Source organism: Diachasma alloeum, unplaced genomic scaffold (genome assembly GCF_001412515.2).
Source record: "Diachasma alloeum isolate Michigan unplaced genomic scaffold, Dall2.0 Dall_scaffold_00200, whole genome shotgun sequence".
In the NCBI taxonomy this organism is placed as follows: domain Eukaryota; kingdom Metazoa; phylum Arthropoda; class Insecta; order Hymenoptera; family Braconidae; genus Diachasma; species Diachasma alloeum.
Genome location: NW_021680365.1, coordinates 847,620 through 871,321, shown reverse-complemented (window position 1 = coordinate 871,321; position 23,702 = coordinate 847,620). Strand labels below are relative to the sequence as shown.

Sequence of the window (23,702 nt, the reverse complement as noted above, 5' to 3'; positions counted from 1 at the left end):
GAATTTTTTTTAAATTCAAGTTCATATTTTCTTTCAATTGTAAAACTCAGCTTAGTAGAAAGTAACGACCCATTTTGCCCCAGACCTTTTTTTTATTGTTAAAATTAATTTCTGCGATATTTTGAGAACTGCTAGGGTATTTTTTAAAAACAGGTATTTTATAAATTAATTTCGCGTGCCTCTTCCCAATGCCACGACTCAGAATCTCGTAAATGTAAATGAAAATATTTTTCTCGTCGACTCAGAGCTCGTTGTGTCCTTGAGCAAAAGGAAAAAAATTAAGTATTGCTATTGACTATCTGCTATTCATGCAAGAAAATTACAATCTCAAATGAAGTCGCGGTCTTCAGGTTTTCAGAGAAGAAAAACCAGCGATGATGAACATCAACAACTTTTTCCAATATTTTTTGATTCCCCTCGCGCGTTGGGGGAGACAAAAAAATTATGAATTCAGGATTATTTTCCATACGTTAGCGTCGAGCTACGACGCAGGAATGATAATCAACGCATATCGTCACTTGTCATACTAATTTTATATTTTACCCTCGTGGGTGGAGTTGTCGATGATTTCTTATGCGTCTCCGAGAATAGAATGGAGACGTTGGAGGTGAAAATGATCCGATGGAATGAAGAATCAAAACAATGGGGATAAATGTTGAGAGGAGCGTGAGACGTTTGTAGAGTGATAGAAGGATTCTTTCGTAATTAACGCGCAAGCGGATTCTGTTGAGTCCTTCAAGGTGATTTTGTTAATTAAACAGCTCATTTGAGAGGAGCTTGGACCGTGAAGGAAACACTATTATTCAGGATAAACTGAAAAATTCATCGCAGTAACACTTGAAAAAATGGCGTCTGAAGTTGAGACACTGCGGTCCGCTTCTTTCAGACGTTTGTTTAATTTAATGACACTTGCAAAGAAAACTGAAAATAAACGACGAGTGGATAATTGCATTTTTTACGCAATTATCCACTGTATAAATGATGAGTATAGTTGTTGTTGCTAATAAATCAGCAATATGCTTCCGAATGGTTATTTTGCACATCATTTCCTTCTATCAAGTATAATTCACTGTTTATTTCATTTTATTAAATTGAATAAGATTTCTTTTCAACTAATTTTGTCAGATTTTCAACTTGGTTGAATGTGATCATCGTCATTATCCTTATTATCCCTTTCTTCTATACAAACGATTGTCTTTTTTACGGTTATATCTCTCCCCTCAGCCCTTCGATAAAATGTTGATAGAAAAATTTTATTTATACATACTTGAATGAATTTGAAATATCACATTTGAAGAAACCATCAGAAAGCTCACTTTCAGGGAAATTCATGAAAAATTCGAAATTTTCAACAATCGTCATAAAAATCAAATCAACCAATGTAGCTATCGTAATAATCTTGTAACTTCGACTTAATGGCATTAAAACAAACATTTTAAGCTATGATTGAATTCATTTGAAGCATGATATTCAAAGATATCCCCGGAATTCTGATTTTCAAAAAATACAAAATTTTTGCGAATTTTCAAATAAATCAAAATAACGATTATTGCTATCGTCTTCATCTTCGAACTCGGTCAAAAGGACATCCAAACAAATTTTTTAACCCATCATTCAATCAATTCAGAACATTTTTTTTTGTTATCGTGGGACCACCGATTTTCGAAAAAATTCGAAATTTGAAAAACTAATCGATGAATTAAATTTTAATTAATGGCGATCGATAGGGCTCGAAAAAGATTCAATTCCATCTAATACGTCCACACATACACACACGCGTACGGATAAGATCTAAAAATTGAATTTTCGGATTTTTTAGATCGTATTGGGTCGATATAACACAAAAAATCCAGAACTCAAATTTTAACGATTAGAAAGCTCCCATTTGGAAGCAAAAATCATGAAGTCAGGGATAGCCATGTCCATAAATTATAATTATTGAAGTAATCGTCAATTTAAATATTCTAATTGCGAATTATTTATCAATCAGTAATTTAGTTAGGAAGATTGACAATTATTTGGATAATCGAAAATCCCTTATAAAAAATTTAGTATTATTTACTTAATAGTACAAATTCACAGTTCCATATTACTAAATATTTAATTCATCATCAATTGGAAATTTAGATTATCAATTATTACCCTATTTTTCAATTTCGATTATTATATTTAAACTTTAACCAATGCAAGTCGAAACCCTTTTAATATTGAAGAATCTTTAGATTGACGGCCATCGCTGCATGAAATTCAATCGATCCCTCATAAAAAACATTTTTAAAAAAACATTGAAAAATCGCATATTTGGAATTTTTAGACCACATTTAGTTCCCCCAACACAAAAAAATTAGAAACTTAAATTCGAGCCAGTAAAAATCTTCCATTCGTAAGTAATAATCCCCAACACTCCGGAAAGAATAATCCGCGGCTTTTAATTAAACCCCCGGAAAAAAAAATCACCGAGAAACTAATTTTTATCTCCAGTGTTGGTAACAGGCTGAGGCCGCATATCAACTCTATGTGTATGATTAACATTAATTCAAGTTGATCACGTTTTCTCTGTTTCTAAAACTCCTCTGTGCAGTTGTACACACATCATACGGAAGCCTACTTAAAAGTGTTCTCTGTGATTAACCCACTTTTAATGTTTTTCCCCCTGTTTCATTCCTTTCTCCACTGGTGGAGATGTCTCAATGGACTTTAACGTCTCCGGTACGACACTCGTGGGACATTCACACGACTAAAACACCAATAACGCTGATGATACGTCAGTTGTTTAGTGTTCAGCATGTATATGACACCGTCTGATCATATTTTTGGGTGTTTTAATTGGCCAGAGGTATCTTTATAGAGCTCTACTAATTAAAACTGATTTATTTTCGCTGTTCGTTTTATTTACGCTAACTCTTTACTATTTTATGACAATCTGTGCTCGAGGGTGATCAATTGTAAATTTGTATTCATTTTTGTAATTAATTTATTACAAATATTCTCAATTAGGTAATTAATTAACGAATTATTTTGGGTTTTTTTTATAAGAAAGAACGCTTCATTCTTTCTTATTAGTATAGTCGCCCTAAATATCTCAATATTGCTCGGGCAAACATCACAGGAATTTTGAAATTCTTGGTACACTAATTGGAAATTGTTAGCAAGTGACAATTCCAGTGAAATTAAAATAAATTTGGCATTAAGGATTCAATTTGATTTTAAAAATCGATTCAACTGTAAAATTTTGTCCAATTTTTCTATGAAAATGAGTAACAAATTATGAAGATTCCGGTGGGTATATTCTTTAATTTTCAATTAATAGAAAATTTAGTGTGATTTGGTACTGAATATTCGTGTTTTTATTGCCCAAAAGCATCTTGATAAAACTACTAATTAAAACTGATTTATTTCGTTGATCGTTTTACTTATGCTAATTCTTTACTATTTTACGACAACCTGCACTGTATTCATCTTTTTAATGAATTAATTAACGAATTAATTTGTTTTTTTTTGTGACTGCTTTATTCTTTCTTATTACTCTATAATAGCCTTGAATATCTCAATATTGCTCAGGCAAACATCACAGGCATTTTTTTCTAGTTGAGAAAATTTCGAATAACAAAATCTCTTTTGAAATTTTCTTCTCAAATTATTATTTTTCGTTATTTTACGCTGTCCTCCACCCGATGATGATCAACTGTGAATTCTTATTCATCTTCTAATTAATTAATTAATTAATTTAGGGTTTTTTGTGAATGTTTCATTCGCCCTTATCAGTATAACAGCCCTAAATACCTCAATATTACTCAATTTTTCTCCCATAAAATACCAAGCAAACATGAAAGCCATTTTTTTCTAGCTGAGAAAATTTCGAATAAAAAAATCTCTTTTGAAATTTTCTTCTGAAATTATTTTTTTTCATTATTTTACGCTGTCCTACACCCGATGATGATAAACTGTAAATTCTTATTCATCTTTTCTTTAATTAATTAATTAATTTAGGGTTTTTTGTGAATGTTTCATTCGCCCTTATCAGTATAACAGCCCTAAATACCTCAATATTGCTCAATTTTTCTCCCATAAAATACCAAGCAAACATGAAAGCCATTTTTTTCTAGCTGAGAAAATTTCGAATAAAAAAATCTCTTGAAATTTTCTTCTGAAATTATTTTTTTTCATCATTTTACGCTGTCCTACACCCGATGATAATCAACTGTGAATTTTTATTCAGCTTCTAATTAATTAATGAATTACTTTAGGGTTTTTTGTGAATGTTTCATTCGCCCTTATCAGTATAACAGCCCTAAATACCTCAATATTGCTCAATTTTTCTCCCATAAAATACCAAGCAAACATGAAAGCCATTTTTCTCTAGCTGAGAAAATTTCGAATAAAAAATCTCTTTTGAAATTTTCTCCCGAAATTATTTTTTTTCATTATTTTACGCTGTCCTACACCCGATGATGATAAATTGTAAATTCTTATTCATCTTCTAATTAATTAATCAATTAATTTAGGATTTTTTGTGAATGTTTCATTCGCTCTTATCAGTATAACAGCCCTAAATACCTCAATATTGCTCAATTTTTCTTCCATAAAATACCAAACAACTCCTGCTCGCTTTGGATCGCCACAAACAGTACATTAACACGTTTAACATACGTGTATTATTCATTAAACTCTGCGACAAGAGCTCACCGTGCACCGATCGTGATCAGGCAGGTAAACGATACAATACCCGATGAAAACAGTCACTCATGTATTGCAACAAATGCTCCTGGTGTATCGTGTATGGGAGTAAAAGTACATTTTAAGTGTTAATCGGGTGTAGAATGTTTTCGATTTCCCAGTTAATTGCTTCCAAGCGCAAACGTTCATCCATAATCAAGTGACTTTGTAATTATAGCACGTTAACGTTGCTCACGAGTACATTTGAAATACTAATCGCTGAGCAATTAGATCAATTGATCGATGAGCAGGGAAAATCATTTCCTCTTGCATTTCTAATTCCACTTTTTCCTAGTTTCATTGCCATTCGGGGAGATGTTTATGGGTGGTAGAAATTCGATGTTGATTGGAGTGGAATATTATGAACTGTTCGGGAGTAATTTTTAGGTGAAGGGTATTGAATTTTATTTAGGGGGAAAACGAATTTTTATTTTTTAGGGAAACGAGAATTCTTCAAATTACAATTAATTTTGAATTGATTGAAAATTCGAGAATGTTTTCGTCTGAATTTCCTTTATTTCTATTTATTTTCATGGAATAACTGAATTAAAATTTACAGTTTCCATGCATTTTTTCATCAAATCGTGAATTTATAATACGGTAATTCCTTGAGAATTCAGTAAAACTGTCATTAACCAAAAATGACCAAAAAGTGTACTGAGAATTTAGACGGAAATTTTGAATTGCATCCAATTGAATAATAAACAATTCAGTAGCGAAGTGGTAAAACTGTTTAAATCGACTCGTCTCCCGGTTGAGTTTTTGAGGAATATTTCCGAATCTGAGGGAGATAGCGAAATTTTCGTAATTACATTTGTTGTAGCACTCAATCGGCTCTACAAAAAAAGTTATAACAACAATTTTGCTATCTCCCTTAGATTCCGAAATAATCATTCAAAATTGGTCAATAGTCAAAATTGACTTCTATCGTTTTACCACTTCGCTACTGAATTAAGTTCTACTCATTCAAATTCAATGTTAGTTGGATTATATTTTTAAGGTTGAAATATTAGAAAAAAACATCGAAATTCCATGAACAGTTTAGCAGTGATTTTTATAAGAGGGAGATTTAATTCGATTCAGAGAAAAAAATCATGAAATTTTCCATTTCATAAACATATTTTAAATTCCATTCAATTTTTCCACAGTTTCTTGACATTCTTTGACATTCCATAAGTCCGTCACTAGATAGAAATTTCCAAGGAGTGTACTGAGAGTTTCAACCGAACATTTCCAACTATTCAATTATTTTAAAACTCATCAAACCACATAACAACAAAAATATCATCCCAACTATTTAAAAATTCAATCCATGTGCATCAGCTAGTAACCGTAACACAAATGTCATTAATTATAAAAAAACTGGATTGACAGGTGAATTATTTCACCAACAGAATGATCTAACTTCAGTAATTTCAGTCAGTTGAGTAACTGAAAAAGAATGTCATTTCCTTACAAAAAAAAACTCTCAAACTTGAGTGACACAACCACTCGCATTAAATAATGATCCAATGAATTCTCCCAATAAATTCCTCCACTCATACTGTTTCTTCCTCAAAACCTTATGTAACGCCATCAAAATAATTCAAGCATCGTGGGTTTGACGTCGAGCGTGCGGATTGAATTTGAAACAATTTCTGGACAATGGTGATTTGATAGGCTTCGTGATTGGAAAATGGCAACAGGAGAAACCCGTTGTGGACTACAGATATGTTCAGTATTGAACAAGACCTGTATCAATGCCAGCTTTCACGGCCAATTTTTACTTCGACACACTCTGGCGTCCGTCTGGATGTTTCACACTTTTCCCAGGTACAGTTGGCGTTTAACTGTCAATCCACAATACTTTCATTTTTTTTCTATTAGTTTTGGATTCAAGTGGTTTTTAATAACATGACATAGAGCAAAAATATTTTCTCAACAACATCAGAAGCTGATTTCCATAAGGAATTGTCGAAAATCAGAAGCTTATAAATGAAAAAATTCGGAGGCCATGGATTCGAACTCGAGTAGCGGAACTAGTGATTATTTTCCATCGTTTGGCAGATCTGTTGCTATGAAAAATACATGAATTGATATGATCATGAAACAAAGTTACGCTGTTAAAAAAAATTGGCTGAATATTCCAGAAAAGGCCTTTGAATTCGATTTAAGGGAAAAAAATTCAATGGAATTCCTAGTTTATCTGAAAATTTAAGTAAAGTCTCATTTTTTAGCGGTAGGAAGACGGCAATTCTACAATTCACATGAATTTTCAAGTGAAAATGAATATTCACTGCCGAATTCGCTGAAAATTCAGAGAAATCTGGAATTCAAGAAGAGATTTGCCTGAATTGCCCTGATTTTTCATTAATTTTCCCGGAGTAATAGTCCATTTTGTCATAAGCTATGGACCGCGCGTACCGGCAGAATTACAAATGCAGTTGAGGCTTTATATAAGATACCTCTCTATAAGATACCTCGAGCTCCGAGCGCTCGAGGCCTACCCCCACTCTCGGCACTTTTACCGTCTCCTGAATGTTTAGTTCCGTGGGCTTCTTAAAAGATACCTGTGGCCTCTATCATTTTTCAACGGGGAAAGAGTGATTAGAAGGATCAAACGGAGTTGAGGGTCAAACGGGAGGGACGAACGAAGTGATCATAAGGGTCAAATGACCTTAAGGGTCAAGAGTTCAAACGTGAGAGTCAAGTGAAGTAATCAGAAGGGTTAAACGATCCCAAGGGTCACCTCTTTTCTTCGACGCTATAATTATTAAAATGATGACGCAGAATTATCTCAATAGAATAAAGCCTAATTAAAATTCAATTAATTTACGTACTTTCAATAATTTGTACTTCAGCTGTCCAGAAGTGATTATTCTCAAGTCCCCCAACAATCCCCCAACATCTGCTGCCATTCTATCACGCGGGATTATGTTCAGAGAGAAAAGGGAACGCCGGCTATACGAATTCAAAACATTAAACTCGTATAAATTGATTAGTTATCAATATCCATTCAGTAAAGATGAATATTCCATAGAATTCGGGCGCAACGAGCGAGGTATCTTATTTCAAACCGCTGATCCCTATTTTTCTCCTCTCTATAAGCGCGCGTAGTGGGGGTATACGGATTCCCGGAATCCCACTCTCCTACTGTCCCTAAGGTATCTTACATAAAGAGCGAAGTGTCAAAAGCGATGTTTCGGCGTGCAAGGGGAGGGGTCCAGGGGGCAAAGCCCCTCTCTTGTGCGGAGGGGTCAAAAATTAGGCCTCATTATGCCCAGCATTACAAAATTTCCGCCTGCTTCTAAAATTCAATAAATTTCTCCGTCGAATCGCATTCTACGCATTCAATTCAGCTCGAGAGATGATAAACTTCGCGATAATCTCCCGCATTGTATTCTCCCCCCTAAAAAAAGCACAAAAATAATCCTTAATATGATATGATTACGACAATGACGAATGGATTACGAGATTGAGTTCAAAGAATTCAATTTGAGTTGAGTGATAATGTTACTCGCGATAATATCCCCGTGCGCTTTATATCCCGTGGAGACACCGAGTGGATGTGGACGGCCGGGGGGGAGGGGGAGAGGGAGAGGATGAGAGACGGAGGGAGGATAACACATGCGCGACCTTCCTAAATTCCACCACAACCAAAGATGCGTCCCGTTACTCCAGCTGGTCCTGCCCGATCCACCGCCGGCGCCGCATTCTCCTCATTACAGTGTGCGTGCGTCCAATGTGTCCCTGCGAGAATGGAGATCGTTGCTTATCGCATTCCCCTTTGGGTGCATCTATCATATTGTTTTTATTCATCTTTCTCGAGTTGTTTCCGTTTCGATGGGCGTTCGTACGCATTCGAATGCTCCGGCTCAATCCCTCACGCTCTAATTGTCACGATTTCGATTTCTGTAAATCACTTTTCATCGCCTTATGGGGTTGGGGAATTCTCATGTGGGGAGAATTAATTAGGGAGAAATTCAATTAATTTTTTTGAGAGGGATTGTTGTGGGCTGCAGGTGGCATCTCGATGATTGGGAAAATCGATGTAATTCGATGTAATTTAAAGGAGTTTTGGGAGAGAAGGTCGTTCATGATTCAGTCTTACAATTTTACAATTTTGCTGAAGTGAATGACTTTCATTTGAATCAAATGAATGCAATAGGCTGTAATATCGCTTTTAATCAACTCTTTTCTGCAATTTTCATTAAGAATTTTCATGGATGTATGAGTTTATTAATTTCCAAAAAAATATGATTTAAATCAATGGAAAAATTCCAATTTTTTGTAGTTGCACATCAGAGCTTTCATTTAGACCCTATTTGACCCTAAATTTCCGGACATTTTACGATGGTTTTATTATTTAAACTTTGCAGGTTTGCATTTGAATCTCGATATTGAACCGTTAGAAAACATTTTAAAAAGCTGAAAAAAAATTAGAAGTTTAAATAATTTATAAATTGCCATTTTTGAAAATTACGAGCATTTTCTATAAATAATTTATATACAATCAATTTGTAGAAATCATTTTTTCGCAATAGACATCGGCAGCATCATAAATTTTGAATAAAGTTAAATTTTGAAGGAGTCAATAGTTAATAGTACTCATTAATTTTTAATTATTAAATTAATCACCAATTAAATATCCAAATTCCGAATTATTTTATCAATCAATAATTGAGTTCGGAGGATTGACGATTATCTCAATTTATGAAATTTAGAAATAATCGCCCAATAGTCAATTTGCAATCCCATATTTTCAATTATTCAATTCATAGTAAATTGAAAATTTAAATTATTAATTATTTTATAAATTTCAAATTTCAACCCAAGTATTACTAAAACTAATGATTGATGTCGATCCCTGTTTCGGAATTGCAATAAATGCATTCACATTCAGAATTTTACCAGAAGTCGATTTTATGCCTAAAAAAAAGATTTCCGAAACTTTAAACAATCTCAATTATTATTAGTTATAACGAACGAATGTTTAAAAAATAATTCTGTGCAAAATGTTATTTGAATGACACGGAATATTCACGATTTTTTCAAATTGTTCTCCCGCAAAAACAGTAATCACAAAATTTTTAAAAAAATGAAAAAAAATGTAACTCAATTTTTTTTATTAAAAATTGACAAATTTGATGATTGGAAGTGGATGAATCTATTGTGTAGTCTACCAAACTGTAAAAGATACTTCAATATCCCTAAATGAATACCAAATCCATGCATTATGGCTCCAGTAGCCTTGCATTTTCAAAACTACACATTCTCCCTTCTTCGAACCAAACTCTGAGGCCTCCAACAAGTTTCAACCGTCAGCCCAAGCCTGTGATTAGACGTAACCGGTGAGCTACAGTCTTTCCTCGTCGTCAGTTCTTCAACGAGTCCCACTCGTTCATTATTCGTCCCTCCACCTCCTCCATTCCCTCCATTTTCGCGACTTTGGAGTAGTATGTGCTACGCACATACTTAAATGTCCACCGGGCAAACGAGCAAACCAATCAATCCTCATTGTTTTTTTTTTCATCACCAGCAAAAATAATTAATCTCCATTTATTTTTGCCCGTGAGTGCATCCGTTTTATCCCAGGAAATGGCATTTCGCCACGGCCGAGCCCGCGAGATAATCGTTTGCTGAGGTATTTTTCGTGCAGAAGTATTGCAGATTACATTTGACTTTTTGTTGACTAGCAATAAGTGGATAAAAATTCAGGGAAATGAGTAGGGACTAACGCTGTTTATTCACCATATGGAACGCTTACGAGCGAACGGGGCAGTCAGCTGCTTGGTCGTTCAGTGTTGCGTCAATTTCATGGCCATTTGTAGCATATGAACAGACATTATCAATTATTCATTATCTCTGGGCAGCCGTTAAAGGTACTTTTACGACAATGTCAAGTGTTCAGGGATTATTGCGAGGGTTTTAAATACATGTACTTTCACATATTTTTATTTTTCAAATTATCAGCATAAAAACGCTCAAACGACTTGATAATCATCTTTGAATGCCCAATTACCATCAAGGATTTTTATCGTGTCTTCATATATTTTCTTTTTTCGTCGCAATGAACACGATGTTTTAACACTCAATATTTTTTGCAAAATCGAGTATGTGAACTCGATGTAAATTATGTTTTCTGAATTCTTTTTTTAATCTCTTTTTTATCTGCTCTATTTTCGCAAGTATTTTTTATACGGCGAGAAGATGTTCCTGATATTCGTTGTATTGCTTCCGCATTTTATCATTTCTTCCGGATAAAATATTTATGTATTTATTTGTTTGTATACTAAATGAATAAATAAATAAATAAATACATGAAATGCCATACAAAGTTGCAATTAGCGTTGAATTTTTATATTCCGTATCTCAAATTTTCTCTTTATTTTTATGTTAATATTTTTACTATTTATTGAAAATTTAAGGATGTTTACCAGAATTTTCATGATTTCTATGGATTTTCGTGGAATCATTGCACTAAAATTTCCAGTTTTCGTTGCCTTTTCCATTAAATTTTGAATTTTTCATGAGGAAATTCCTTGCAATTTCAGTGGAACGAAAAATTTCAACCCAACATTTTCAGCTTGCCTTGAATCTGAAGATATTTACAATTAGTAAAACACGAGATGAATCAATGTCGCTTAACAATAATTTTTTCTAAATGCTCAATCAAAACATTGATATTCAGTACCAAATAATGGCGAATTTTCTATCAATTGAAAGTTCAAGGATATTTACCAGAACTTTCCTGTTTTTCTTACATTTTTTAAAGCAAAAATCAGGAATAGTTTCATTTTTTTTTAATTTTGAATTTTCAATTATGAAATTCCTTGAAATTTCAGTAAAATTATAATATGATAATAATTCCCAAAGAGTGTAGTGAGTGACAATTTTTTAATAGTGTTAAGTAAAAAAAAAATTTGAGAATAAACAATTCCCATCTAATACTCTTTATATTGCTTTCATGTTTCATCACTGTTACTGATAACAGGATGCCATACAATGCCCCCTAGCCTTTAATATCCATACTCTGCATCTGAAATTTAGTTGAAAAACATAAGTCTACTCATATTGTATCAATTACCCATTTTATTATTCATCGTATGACTCTTTCAACAGGCTGAACTCGAGCAAATTACTGGTCTCATTGTTCCACAAAGTATTATATGTTCAGTTTTTCTCATCTCTCATAAATTTATAATTCATAATTTAACCACTCGTCATTTCGACACATGAGAGAATTCATTAAAAAATTTTCTACATTTTTATGGGGCGTTATTATAACATGCAGAATACGGTAACATTCCACATAAATAGAACATTGAAAACTCCCCCAGTTTGAAATATTTCTATTTTTCAATTTTAGAAAATTACAATTTCTCGCACTCTTCGAAAAAAATTGAAATTACCGTCTAGGTAATTTTAATAAAAGTCGACAAATAATCCTATTTACTGAATCCTATTTACTAAAGATGAAAGAAATGTGGAGTTGTTTTATATCGAAATATCTCGAAACTGCCTGACCGCTAATCCTCAATTCTGATTGATCAATGAGTCACGTGAAGTAGTCGCTGAAACAAATCCCCGGTATTTTCAAATTCTACAAATGCCAAAAAAAATTTCTGCGTCATATTCTTTATTTTTTCATATGTGAAGTTTTTCTTTATATCATAACGTATCTAAATTGCCTAATTGTTGATCATGAGAAAAAAAACATAGTATTTCTAAATTTTTTCAACTCACAAATTATTCTGCAGTTCCCAAATTTTAATTTTTTTATATTTATTATACGCAAAAATAATCAATCTTGCTTCTCAGATTTTCATACATAAATTCTAAACTCTACAAAATTCATGAAAATTCTTCGGTTTCGCAAATAATTCGAGAAAAATCTTTGAAGATTTACGGTTATCTGGAAAAGTGAAATTTTCCGAAGAATTCATGAAATTTTTTCAGTTTTCTAGGAAATCAATTCATAACCCTCCCTTCATTTTTCAACAATTACAGATTTTAATCAGATTATTTTAAAGAGTAAAAAAAAAGAATTAATCGAAGATTAAAAATTATTCATTGATGTTTCAGTCTTCATTCTCATAATTCTCTTCAAGTCATTATCAATATTCATAAAACATCTATGAGTATAAGAAGTTTAATAAATTTGATGTATTCATTTCCACAACGAATAGATAAGCGCGCGCGGTCTAGTTTTCAGAAAAGCGACATTGAATGCGGTGCAGGGGGAAACAAGTGGGAAATTGCTTTCGTCACAACATCGTCAGTATATTTTTGCTACTAAATTAGTAATTTGCTTCCAAATGAAATTTCTGACAATGTATTTTAAGGATATCCGAATACTTTGGCTATTTTTTCTCCACTGAAATGCTGTTCTACTTTTGTAGTTGAACAATTTACCGGAAATTTGCAGGCAAAAATTGTTAACATTGCATTACGTGAATGAATGCAACTCGGAAAAATTCACAACAACATAATATGTAAATTATAACGCAAAAATATGGCATAATTAAATGACATAACGGTTAATCCAACGACGAATCTCGAATCCGCCGGCTGCAGTGAGCCCTCCACACTGCCTTTCTTCTCATAATATATTTAAGAGAGAAAGATGGGACCGAGGGAGAGCTTGTTTACGTAACGGGAGGTCTTTGTTCCCCCTCCCCCTGTCACGCACACGTGTTGATACATGAAGAGGTTGAATTTTCGCACGATTTCCTATCCCCAGCTTTCGCACAATCATTTCGGTACTGAGATACTGTTTATTATCCACTTCAGTGTCTATTGATTTCGAAGGGAACATTACCACGGGTGTCTGAATGGTGACCCAATATTTGTTTTTATCAGTTTTGCTAAAGAGTTCGGATAGAAAATGGCGCGATAGCGATCGACGTGGGCTATGGCGCCAGTACAATAATTGGATTAATATTCTTGGATCACTATTTTCGGGGGGTAGTTATCTTTCGGCGGGAATCAGCTTCTTTCGCGAACAAATGATTCGTTGGTATGCAGTGGGACGAGACCTCGGCTCTAAAAGAACAGTTCTTGAGGTGTAACAAATGTTTCCGTTTCATGAATTATTCATTGATTACGGATAAAGTGATTATTATGTAACAGAAGGGGATTGAAAATAAATGCCGATTGGTGATTAGTGAGGATGGAAAAGGGCTATGCATGTGTTCGATAGAACTTTTAACGATGTTGGGGTGGGGAGAGAGAAAAGACGACGCAATTTCACAGAAAACAAATTTTTTGAGCTCAGAAAATGACGTATTTTATCACGCTGTGTGTAAAGTGGCATTTTACGCACGCTTCGCGTGAAACCCCGGCTTTCATGCATTGTCATGAAAAATAGGATTCGATACTCGAGGGAAAACTGATTTTTATCACTCGTACGTAATGTGAAATTAGAATGTAGCAGAATTTCGCGCACCACGTGCGCAAAATACCATTTTCCACACATTGCGATGAAAAATAGGGCTCGATACTCGAGGAAAAAGTATTTTTCAACCCTTGGGAGGGTAACACTTGCCTTCGGCAAGCGCTACACACCTCCCACAGGTCAAAAAACACTTTTACGTAATAGGATCAAAATATACTATTTTGACCCGTGAAAAACTACTTTTCAGCAATAGTATCTAAAATGACATTTTAGGTCGTACTTTTTGTGTAAAGCCCCACTTCCCACACATTGTGATGAAAAACAGGGTTCGATACTCGAGGAAAAAGTATTTTTCAATCCTTGGGAGGGTAACACTTGCCTTCGGCAAGCGCTACACACCTCCCACAAGTCGAAAAAGACTTTTACGTACTGGTATCAAAAGGCACTACTTTGACCCGCGGAAGGGTAGCAGCCGTCTGTGCCACGTCAAAAACTGCTTTTCATCACTAGTGGCTAAAATGATATTTTATGTTATACTTTGTGTGTAAAGCCTCACCTCCCACACATTGTGACGAAAAATGGGATTTGACAGTCGTGGGGAAAGTTTTCTTCAACTCTTGGGAGTGATACACAACTTCCACAGGTCAAAAAACACTTTTATCTGATAAGATCAAAATATACTATTTTGACCCGTGAAAAACTACTTTTCATCACTAATATCTAAAGTGACATTTTACGTTGTACTTTGTGTGTAAAGCCCCACTTAGCACACATTGTGATGAAAAATAGGGTTTGACACTCGTGGAAAAAGTATTCTTTGACCTACCGGAGGTCCATGCAAACTCATATTCACCAGAAAAGTTTCTTTCGGCCTAGTGACAAAATAGCATATTTCGATACGAGTACGTAAAAGTATTTTTTGACCCGTGGGAGGTGTGTGGCGCTACCCACCCAAGTGTCAAAGAACACTTTTCCCACGACTGTCAACCCCTACTTTTCCTCACAAGTGTGAAAAGTGGGATTTTGCGCACGCGACACGTGCGCAAAATTTGTTTTTACGCCCAAGTGATAAAAAATACTATTAAAAGTTTAAAAAACAAGGAAAAAATTAAATTCCATGGACAATTGACTAGACATTTTTACAAAAGTGCAATTGAACTAGATTTAGAGAAATAAAAGTGATAAAATGAAAAATTTTACAATTTGAAAAATGACAACATCGTACCCTTTTTTCTCTTGTTTAATGCGAAAAAAAAAAATTTCAATTAGCATTTCCATATGCATACAAATGATGGTAATCCAAAACGTCACGCGTCGACTCGTGGAAGTGTACATAATCATCTCTGGCTAGGAATCGCGTGTGAAGAAACTCCTCGTGTAGTTTTCCAAGTGTACAACTAAGGAGTAGGCAACGCGAACGGAAGTCCGCCTCGGTGATGAGCGAAGGTCGAGTATTTCAGATTTTCATTGCTTCATGTTAATGCGTCGATATCTAACCACAACTACCAGGCTCATTAGCCTCTCCCCCCTCCCCCCCCACTCCCCCCGCGATAAATCGATGAAATTTCAAAATAAAAAGGAACAGAGTCGAGCGGAAATGAAAATAGTTCAGTGAAATTTCCGGAGGAAAAAAAACATGACCGAAAAGCAGCATGGGAGCATTCAACATTTTGCGGAAAGATGGGGGAGGGGGGGGGAGGCAAAAAAGGGGGAGAAAAAGGGCGAGAGAATCGAAAGGCGATTTAACCAAGCGCAAAAGCTGCAGAGGAATTGTCGAGGCGTGACTGGCATCGACTCCTTTTCCTTGGAATGATCTTGCGTTGTACTTTCAGAATACAAAACAATCAGCAGAAATCATCGACATATTTTACTGCTGCATTGGAAAAACTAGTGTTTGAAGGCGTGACATTTTTGTCTTCTTTCTTAAGACGTTTGTGTATCCAAATTTAATTAGTATTTAGTGCAGGGAGAGAAATATTCAATAAAAATTACGTATCTTTTTCGTAATTCCGAAGCGCAATGTAGTTGTAGAAAATTTTACGGGACTGTCACATAATTTTTATCTAAAATCACGGAATTTTTCCAGAGCGATCCGTAATTTTTACTTGAATCTCGTGTGCAGAATTGCGATACCGTCACTTAAATTTTTGGAGTCGATTTCGTAATCGGTGGGCGAACTGTGAGTTCCGTAATTTTTACTGAACATTTCTCTCCGTGTGTGTCAGATTCAGACATTAAGACATGCATTCTGGGTGTCATAATGTCTTTTCTGTTTTTCCAAAACAAAATGAATACGTTATTCTTTTTTTCTCCATGGCCATCTATGTAGCATTAAAAAAGCCGATAATTTTTTCCATGACCTTTAGATGGGTGCGAGAAAAAATTTTACTCTACAGGACATGATAACCAGACCAATAGATAGACGGTTAAGGATAATTTGAGGTCCGTCAAGAGATCAAAAATTGATAAATCACCTGAATACGCCAACGATGGGTTTTATACCTGAAAAAATACATGAATTATGGGAAAATGATGATCTATAAGTGGAAACAATGAAGGGATAAATGATAAAATGACGAAAAAGTGGGATGCAGCCCAAACACCCAATAGATAGACGACTGGCCAGAAGATAGACGGTGGGTTACTAATAGAAGACGTTCATATTTAATGGTTATTCAAACAAATTCATCCCTCTGCATGTTTAAAAATGAATAATGATTAATCGCACAGATACCGTGTTTATTTGTCCTGATGAATGTTTTTTCACATTGTTCCGTCAACACTGCGTGACTGTTGTCTAACTACTCACACCGCCACTGATGGCCAATACTGTACCTCGCGATAATTTATTTTTTTACGTTCAAAATGTTCATCAATAAAAAATAAGAAAATCATCGTGTTATTATACATTAGTTTTATTATCAAAATAATATATTTCTTAACGAGTGCAAAAAAGTGTTTTGAGTGATATAATCCCACGAGCTAAAAAACATTTTTTCACGAGTTACGAACAATATTTTTCATCACAATGTGGCGGAAATTGGACTTTTAGGTTCACTTTTAAGTTCACTTTTCGTCACAGCGTGATGAAAATAGAAATTTGTAATACAATTTCTATTATATTTTTTATAGAATACTAAAAAAAAGTTGAAATTGTCTATCTTTCGGTCGGTGTCTACCTATTGGTCTGGTTGCCTAAATTTTTTCTTCCATAGGTATTTTTTCAGTAAATTACACTTCACTCCGCGAGTGCCTTATTACCTTTCTTTTCGTACAGTAAAATTTTCCACGATTTTCAGGGTAATTTTTATTCAAGTTTTCTCTGTGTACGTGTGAATACTAATTGAAATATATTTTTTTACAATGACCTATTGGAGAATCATAGGAAATTGAAAATTTTCTTTACTTAGAATTATGAGTCCCAGTTGGTTATTGAAGGAAAATTTTTTCCAATCAGCGTTGCAGACTATAATCTCCCAGATATTTTAACGTGATAAATTGTTACTTAAAACATGACAACACCTGCCGGAAGATCACGTTAGAAATTTTATTTCTGATGAATCATCTGTTAGTTATGAGCCGCCGGTATTATCTGCCGTTGGTAGTCGGTCGGACGATCCCAATTGACGAGGATTTCTTTGTGTTTATCAAATGAATACGAAATTTAATGAGTGTTTCGATGGCTTTGAGAGGGCGACCATTCAATTAAAGTTTTAACGAAGTGAAAAGGATCTCTTGTCCGATAAATCCATGAATAATAATAAAGAAAGTTGATGTTTGTTCGGAGATTAGTGAACGCATTTGACAAGATTACATTAGAGATTTCTTTTTCTCTTTCATCAATCATCGTTCAGTGTTGTGTCACCTGTATTGTTCGGATGGCTCATCGCTGATGCAAAATCATAGGAAATTCCGGTCAAATGAGGCTCAAATGAAAGTAGAAAAGCATTTCACTGGAGAAAAAATGGACGAAGTACTTAGATATCCTTAAGAAAATTTCAGGCTTCAAATGAAGACTTGAAAATCTTATTTTAAAGCCTTAAAACTCTTAAAATAAGATATCATTTTGTGTCGACTAGTGGAAAAAATACAAATGGGCTAAAGCAAGTTTATTGATTTCTGTGATGACTCCATTGATATTCTAACGACCCCTCTATCCTCAATTGCAATTAAAGCGCATAGCTTCGTCAAATCCCTCAGAGAAACGTAAAAAAGAAGCGTAAAATAGTGTTTATATCCCATTTATTTTGATCTATCACCATTTTCCTCAACTGATATTGTTTGTAAATATGTGTATATTTTTTTCTATGTGATTTTAATGTTTAATGATTTGACCCTGTAATTGGCCTAGGCTGTCGGGTCTCTAATGAATAAATAACAAATAACAAATAACAAACAGCAATAAAGACAATAGAAACGGAAAAAACTTGTTCCATCGAAATGTCCAGATATGTTCGAGTAATTTATGCAAATCATTCAAACAAATCGGTCAACAGAATTGATGTCATTACGCGGAGATTCAAGGTGGCTGACCCTTTCAATTAATCGTGTCAACATCGTGATCTGACAAATTAAAGAGCCTACACAGGAAACAATACTTTTAGAACACTCAACCGTGACCCTCTTTCCAGCGTGGGTTCGCCATTGAGTTATGATATTGCGATACTTTCATTACATAATTAAATCACGGAGTGAGTGACAGTGGCGAATGCAAATGAGGTGAGTCGTTGATTGGGCACGCGATTGGAAATACCGGAGGTGGCAGAAATGAAGATTGCCGAAAGAAATGTTTGAATTGATTGTTTGGAGGTGGGGGAATGAATCTAATAGAGTTTCAAGGCCTAGATAAGAGCGATTGGGTTGGAGATAATGGGGGAGCATTGAGGAAAGATGTGATTCAGAGAGCAACAAATTGTGTGAAATTTGCTCTGATTTTTTTCAATTTATTATTTATAATCATTCTCATTGCAAAAAGCAATACGACCGATGAGAATCATATGCGCCATTTAATCAGCTGTTGAATTTTCATATCACAATAAGTGATTTGCTCATGTTCTAATTCCTAGGCTCACTGAATAAGATTTTAACCATAATTCAGTAGTGAAGTGATAAAACGGGACAAGTCAATTTTGACTATTGACTAGTTTTTAATGGATATCTCGGAATCTGAGGGAGATAGCAAAATTTTTATTATAACCTTTTTTGTAGCGCCGATTAAGAGCTACAATAAATGTAATTACGAAAATTTCGCTATTTCCCTTAGATTCGGAAATATTCCTCAAACACTCAACTGGGGGATGAGTCGACTTAAACCGTTTTACCACTTCGCTACTGAATCATAATTCGATTCCTTCAGAACGCACTTTAGAGTGAATTTCTGAAATTCAATGGTTGTTGATACTCTGGTAAAAGTTCGTGCCCATGCTATTATCAATTTTTAATTTGTTCACACGGTAATTCAATTCTGTAGTGAAGTGGTAGAACAAGGTTAATGTATTTTGCCTAGGGTCAGTTATCGATCAATAAATCATAAATGACAAGAGGTAGTGAAATTTTCATTGGTATCTTTTTTGTAGAGCAAAATGTGAGCTACAAAAATGATTTTCATAACAAATTCGCTATCTCCCTTCCTTTACAAGATATTCACAGATAACGCATCCTAAGCAAAATTCACTTACCTCGTTTTATCACTTCACTGCAGAATTAATCTGTAGTTCATCTCATCAATATAATTTTGTGCTTAGAATATTGTCATCTCGTGTTTTCAGCACCAAATTAAAAATTAAAACTTCATTTGGAATATTGAGTCACAGATTCTTTTTATTCATATCAGAAATTTTGTATTTGGATATTAATATTATTTAAACTTAAGTGGCAAGTTTCAAAAGACTAAATTTGACAGAATAAAGCTTGTTTTTGGGTGAACCAGAAATAAGCAATTACCTGGTTAATTAACGATGGATACAATGAATTAACCACCAACAATTGCCGAACAATTAATAAAAATGATGAGTGGATTTATGAAAACATTTGTTCATTATGTCAATTCATGTTGTTTACTTGAATTAGTTACACTGTTTTTAATTCACGGACTTTTATTTAATTCCAGAAGTAGAGAAGAGAAGAGTACCACGATGGTACTTACTGTAACTGAGGACACGCCAGCAGACATGCTCACTGGGAGCATGGAGCTATTGGTCCAATTACCAAGGGACCATCATGTTCACTCGCAGAGAGTCACGGTCGAACGAAGGTAAGAAATAATCATCAAGAAAACATTCATTATGCACGATACTTTTTTCTAGAAATGATTGATTGATTGGTTTTTTCTATTGAGAGTTGGAATTCATTCGCGATGCACTTTGAGCCAGTGTTTTCACCCGTCAGTGATCAGTTTACTTATGCAAGTCGAATTATGAGGTCATGTGATTATGTAAAAATTTTGTAACCGTACGCAAATATTTTCGCGCATTTATGCTTCGGAGGATTTTTATTCCCATCATTTTCATTTTTACAGGTGAAACGTATTGAATTCATCAGTAGTATTATCTTTGATTCCGAATGGAAGCTTTGTAATCGTTCAACTTTGAGTTTTAACTAAGTTTTTCTTCAAATTATTCATTCAATTTTGATTCATCCATTAGTTTTTTTAATTTTTTAATTTTTACGAAAATCGGTTGTCCCACGATAACTAAAAAATGCTCTGAATTGATTGAATGATGGCTTTAAAAAAATTGTTTGAATGTCCTTTCGACCGAGTTCGAAGATGAAGGCGATAGCAATAATCGTTATTTTGATTTATTTGAAAGTTTGCAAAAATTTTGTATTTTTTGAAAATCAGAATTCCGGGGATAAAATTGCCCCCTTGAAATTATCATTTGTTTCATGGAAATTATAAGTATTTATTGAACAAAGATATACACTACTCAATATCATTCCCCTGATTTTAATTATTTTCCATCCATACAGAATTGATTTAGTTGAATTTTATTCCTGAAACGCATTTTAAACTGGAAAAATACTTATCGGGAATTTCAATGATTGGAATATTATTCATCTCGTATTACTGCACCTCAACAATAAAACACTGAAATGACTTTCGGTGGCAGCAAGCATACCTCGAGTCTCGATCATCAGTTGCAATATGTAAAATGGCACGCACGTTAAATTCATTCTTGCGCAATCGAGAGTAAACTCACTCGTTGGCCCACACAAACCTCCATCAATGTTTTATTCGCCTTTAAAATTCACGCTGATCACCCGTGGGCCATTTATGCGCGTGTATTACATACCATAATACATGTTTTACCTCTGTACCATCTCCATGTACTTTCAATTTGATCGAGCCAACTGTCGGCAGACTACTGCACGTGGAATCGAGGGAATTCCAATTCAATTCGCCAATTAAATTTCTCAATGTAACAAGTGCTCTATTTTCTCATTTTTTGCATATCGATAATTTTCTCCTTTTTTTCGGTGGGGAAATTGAGATAATTCCAACGGTCGGATCAGTGTTTTTTTTTTAATGAAAGGGGATTCATTTTCACGCGAAGAATTTAATCCTTTCATGAAAATTATTTCCCAGAATTTTTTTTACATGTTTCGTTTTGCAAATGATGATAAACAATGTACTTTTCGCATGAATAATTGAACCCGTGTAAATTATTTTGCATCTTCCTGCTCAGTTAATCGCAAAGATAATTGGCCCGTGAAATTTCTTCTTATTGAATTTTTTTATGGTCTAGAAAGAACAAAAAATGCATAGAGTATCGTAAATCCATTGAACTTGAGATAATTGCATTGGTTGTGGTAATTTTTTAAAAATGAAAGTAACTTTGTTATTTTCACAGAAACAATTTAATTTATTCCTGAGAATTATTTCACTAATTTGTTCAAATGAGAATGAAAATAATTTTTCGCGAAATTTTATTTAGTAAATTATAGAAAATTGTGAATAATAATATTAATGAAAGTAGATTTCACACGAATGATTGACTGCATTCATGAAAATTATTTTACATCTTTCTGTTCAGTTAATCATTAACCTAATTGTCCCGTGAAATTTCTTCTTATTGAATTTTTTTCTCGTTTCGAATGAGCAAAAAGTGAAGAAAACATCGTGAATTTCTGTCTCATCCGTTGAAATGTTTTAGAAATGGAAGTGACTTGGTTATATTTGCAGGCACACATTAATTTATTCCTGAGATATTATTTCACTAATTTTTGTTCAAATGAGAATGAAAATAATTTTTCGCAAAATTTTATTTTGCAAATTATAGAAGATTGTGAATAATAATATTAATAAAAGTAGATTTCACATGAATAACTGAATGCATTCATGAAAATGATTTTACATCTTTCTCTTCTGTTTATTTATTCTTTCTTATCGTTTCGAAAGAACAAAAAATAAAGAAAACATCGCGAATGTCTCAGTCTCATTCGTTGAAATTGATATAATTTCACGTCATATAATTTTTTTTCAATATAAATTACCTCGCAAGAATTTATTCAGCAAATGACAAAAAATTGTGAATAATAATACTAATGAAAGTGGATTTCACACGAATGATTGACTGCATTCATGAAAATTATTTTACATCTTTCTGTTTAGTTAATCACAAACCTAATTGTCCCGTGAAATTTCTTCTTATTGAATTTTTCTCTCGTTTCTAGAGAACAAAAAATGAAGAAAGGATCGTAAATTTCTCCGGCTCATCCGTTCATACCCGACAACTCTCTCTCTTTCATTATTTTATTTGTATTCATGGGAGAATATTGTTCGGGCAATATCAATGCGATTATTATTTACAACCAGCGGGACAGTTACAACGAGATGATCATCTCCTTTTCATGACCCCGTAGTTTATCGTAATACGTGGAAAAAAAATTGTGCGTAGAACCGTGACTGCATCGTGTATACCGCTCTCAGGATATTTCGATCATTCGATATCTAGTCATGCGTACCATCTGGGGCTTCCCGTGTAGTTGTTGGCCGTTTTTTTATTGCTCCAGCCGGGGAAAAATGTATTAACAATGGGTGTGAAGAGAAGAGGTTATTCGAACAAAAAGTTCTTTATTTTGAATAATAAAATTTCTATTTCTTCTCTCATGGGAATGGATGAAAATAATTCTTTTTATTAGCAATATGCTTCCGAATGCTCATTTCGCGCATTATTTTCTTCAGTAGTATATCATTTATCGTTTTATATTATTTTGTTAGATTAAATTATATTTCTTCTTTAATCAATTGTGATTTCTTGTGAAAATTCTTGTGTAATTTAAATGAAAGAATGATGATATTTATATTATCTTCAAACTTCGATAAAATGGTATTAGAATTTTTTTTGCGGTACCTCAATGATCTCTCAATGAATTCAGCACATTTTTTTATTATCGTGACCAGTTTTTGAAAAAAATTAGAAAAATTAATATCTGAATTAAATTTACATTTTTGGACTTTTTGTATCATAATGATTGATTTCACACAAAAATTCGAAAGCTTCCATTCAAAAGCAAAAAGACGACTTGAGAAAGAAATAGTGGAACTTATTAATTCAGAGATGATCGAATTTCGCAATGATTTTATGCATTCAACATCCTTGACTCAATT

At 33.8% G+C, this 23,702-nt stretch overlaps 1 protein-coding gene across 2 annotated transcripts in view; it reads left to right on the top strand.

Annotated features, from left to right (window-relative positions):
* The window catches only part of LOC107035734, a gene marked incomplete in the record, with an annotated part of 86,048 nt that overhangs the window by 38,007 nt on the left and 24,339 nt on the right, over nucleotides 1-23,702 (top strand). For both annotated transcript variants that reach the window (XM_029125918.1, XM_029125919.1), the window contains 1 exon segment: nucleotides 20,202-20,345. In XM_029125918.1, coding sequence (XP_028981751.1) covers nucleotides 20,202-20,345 — 144 coding nt within the window.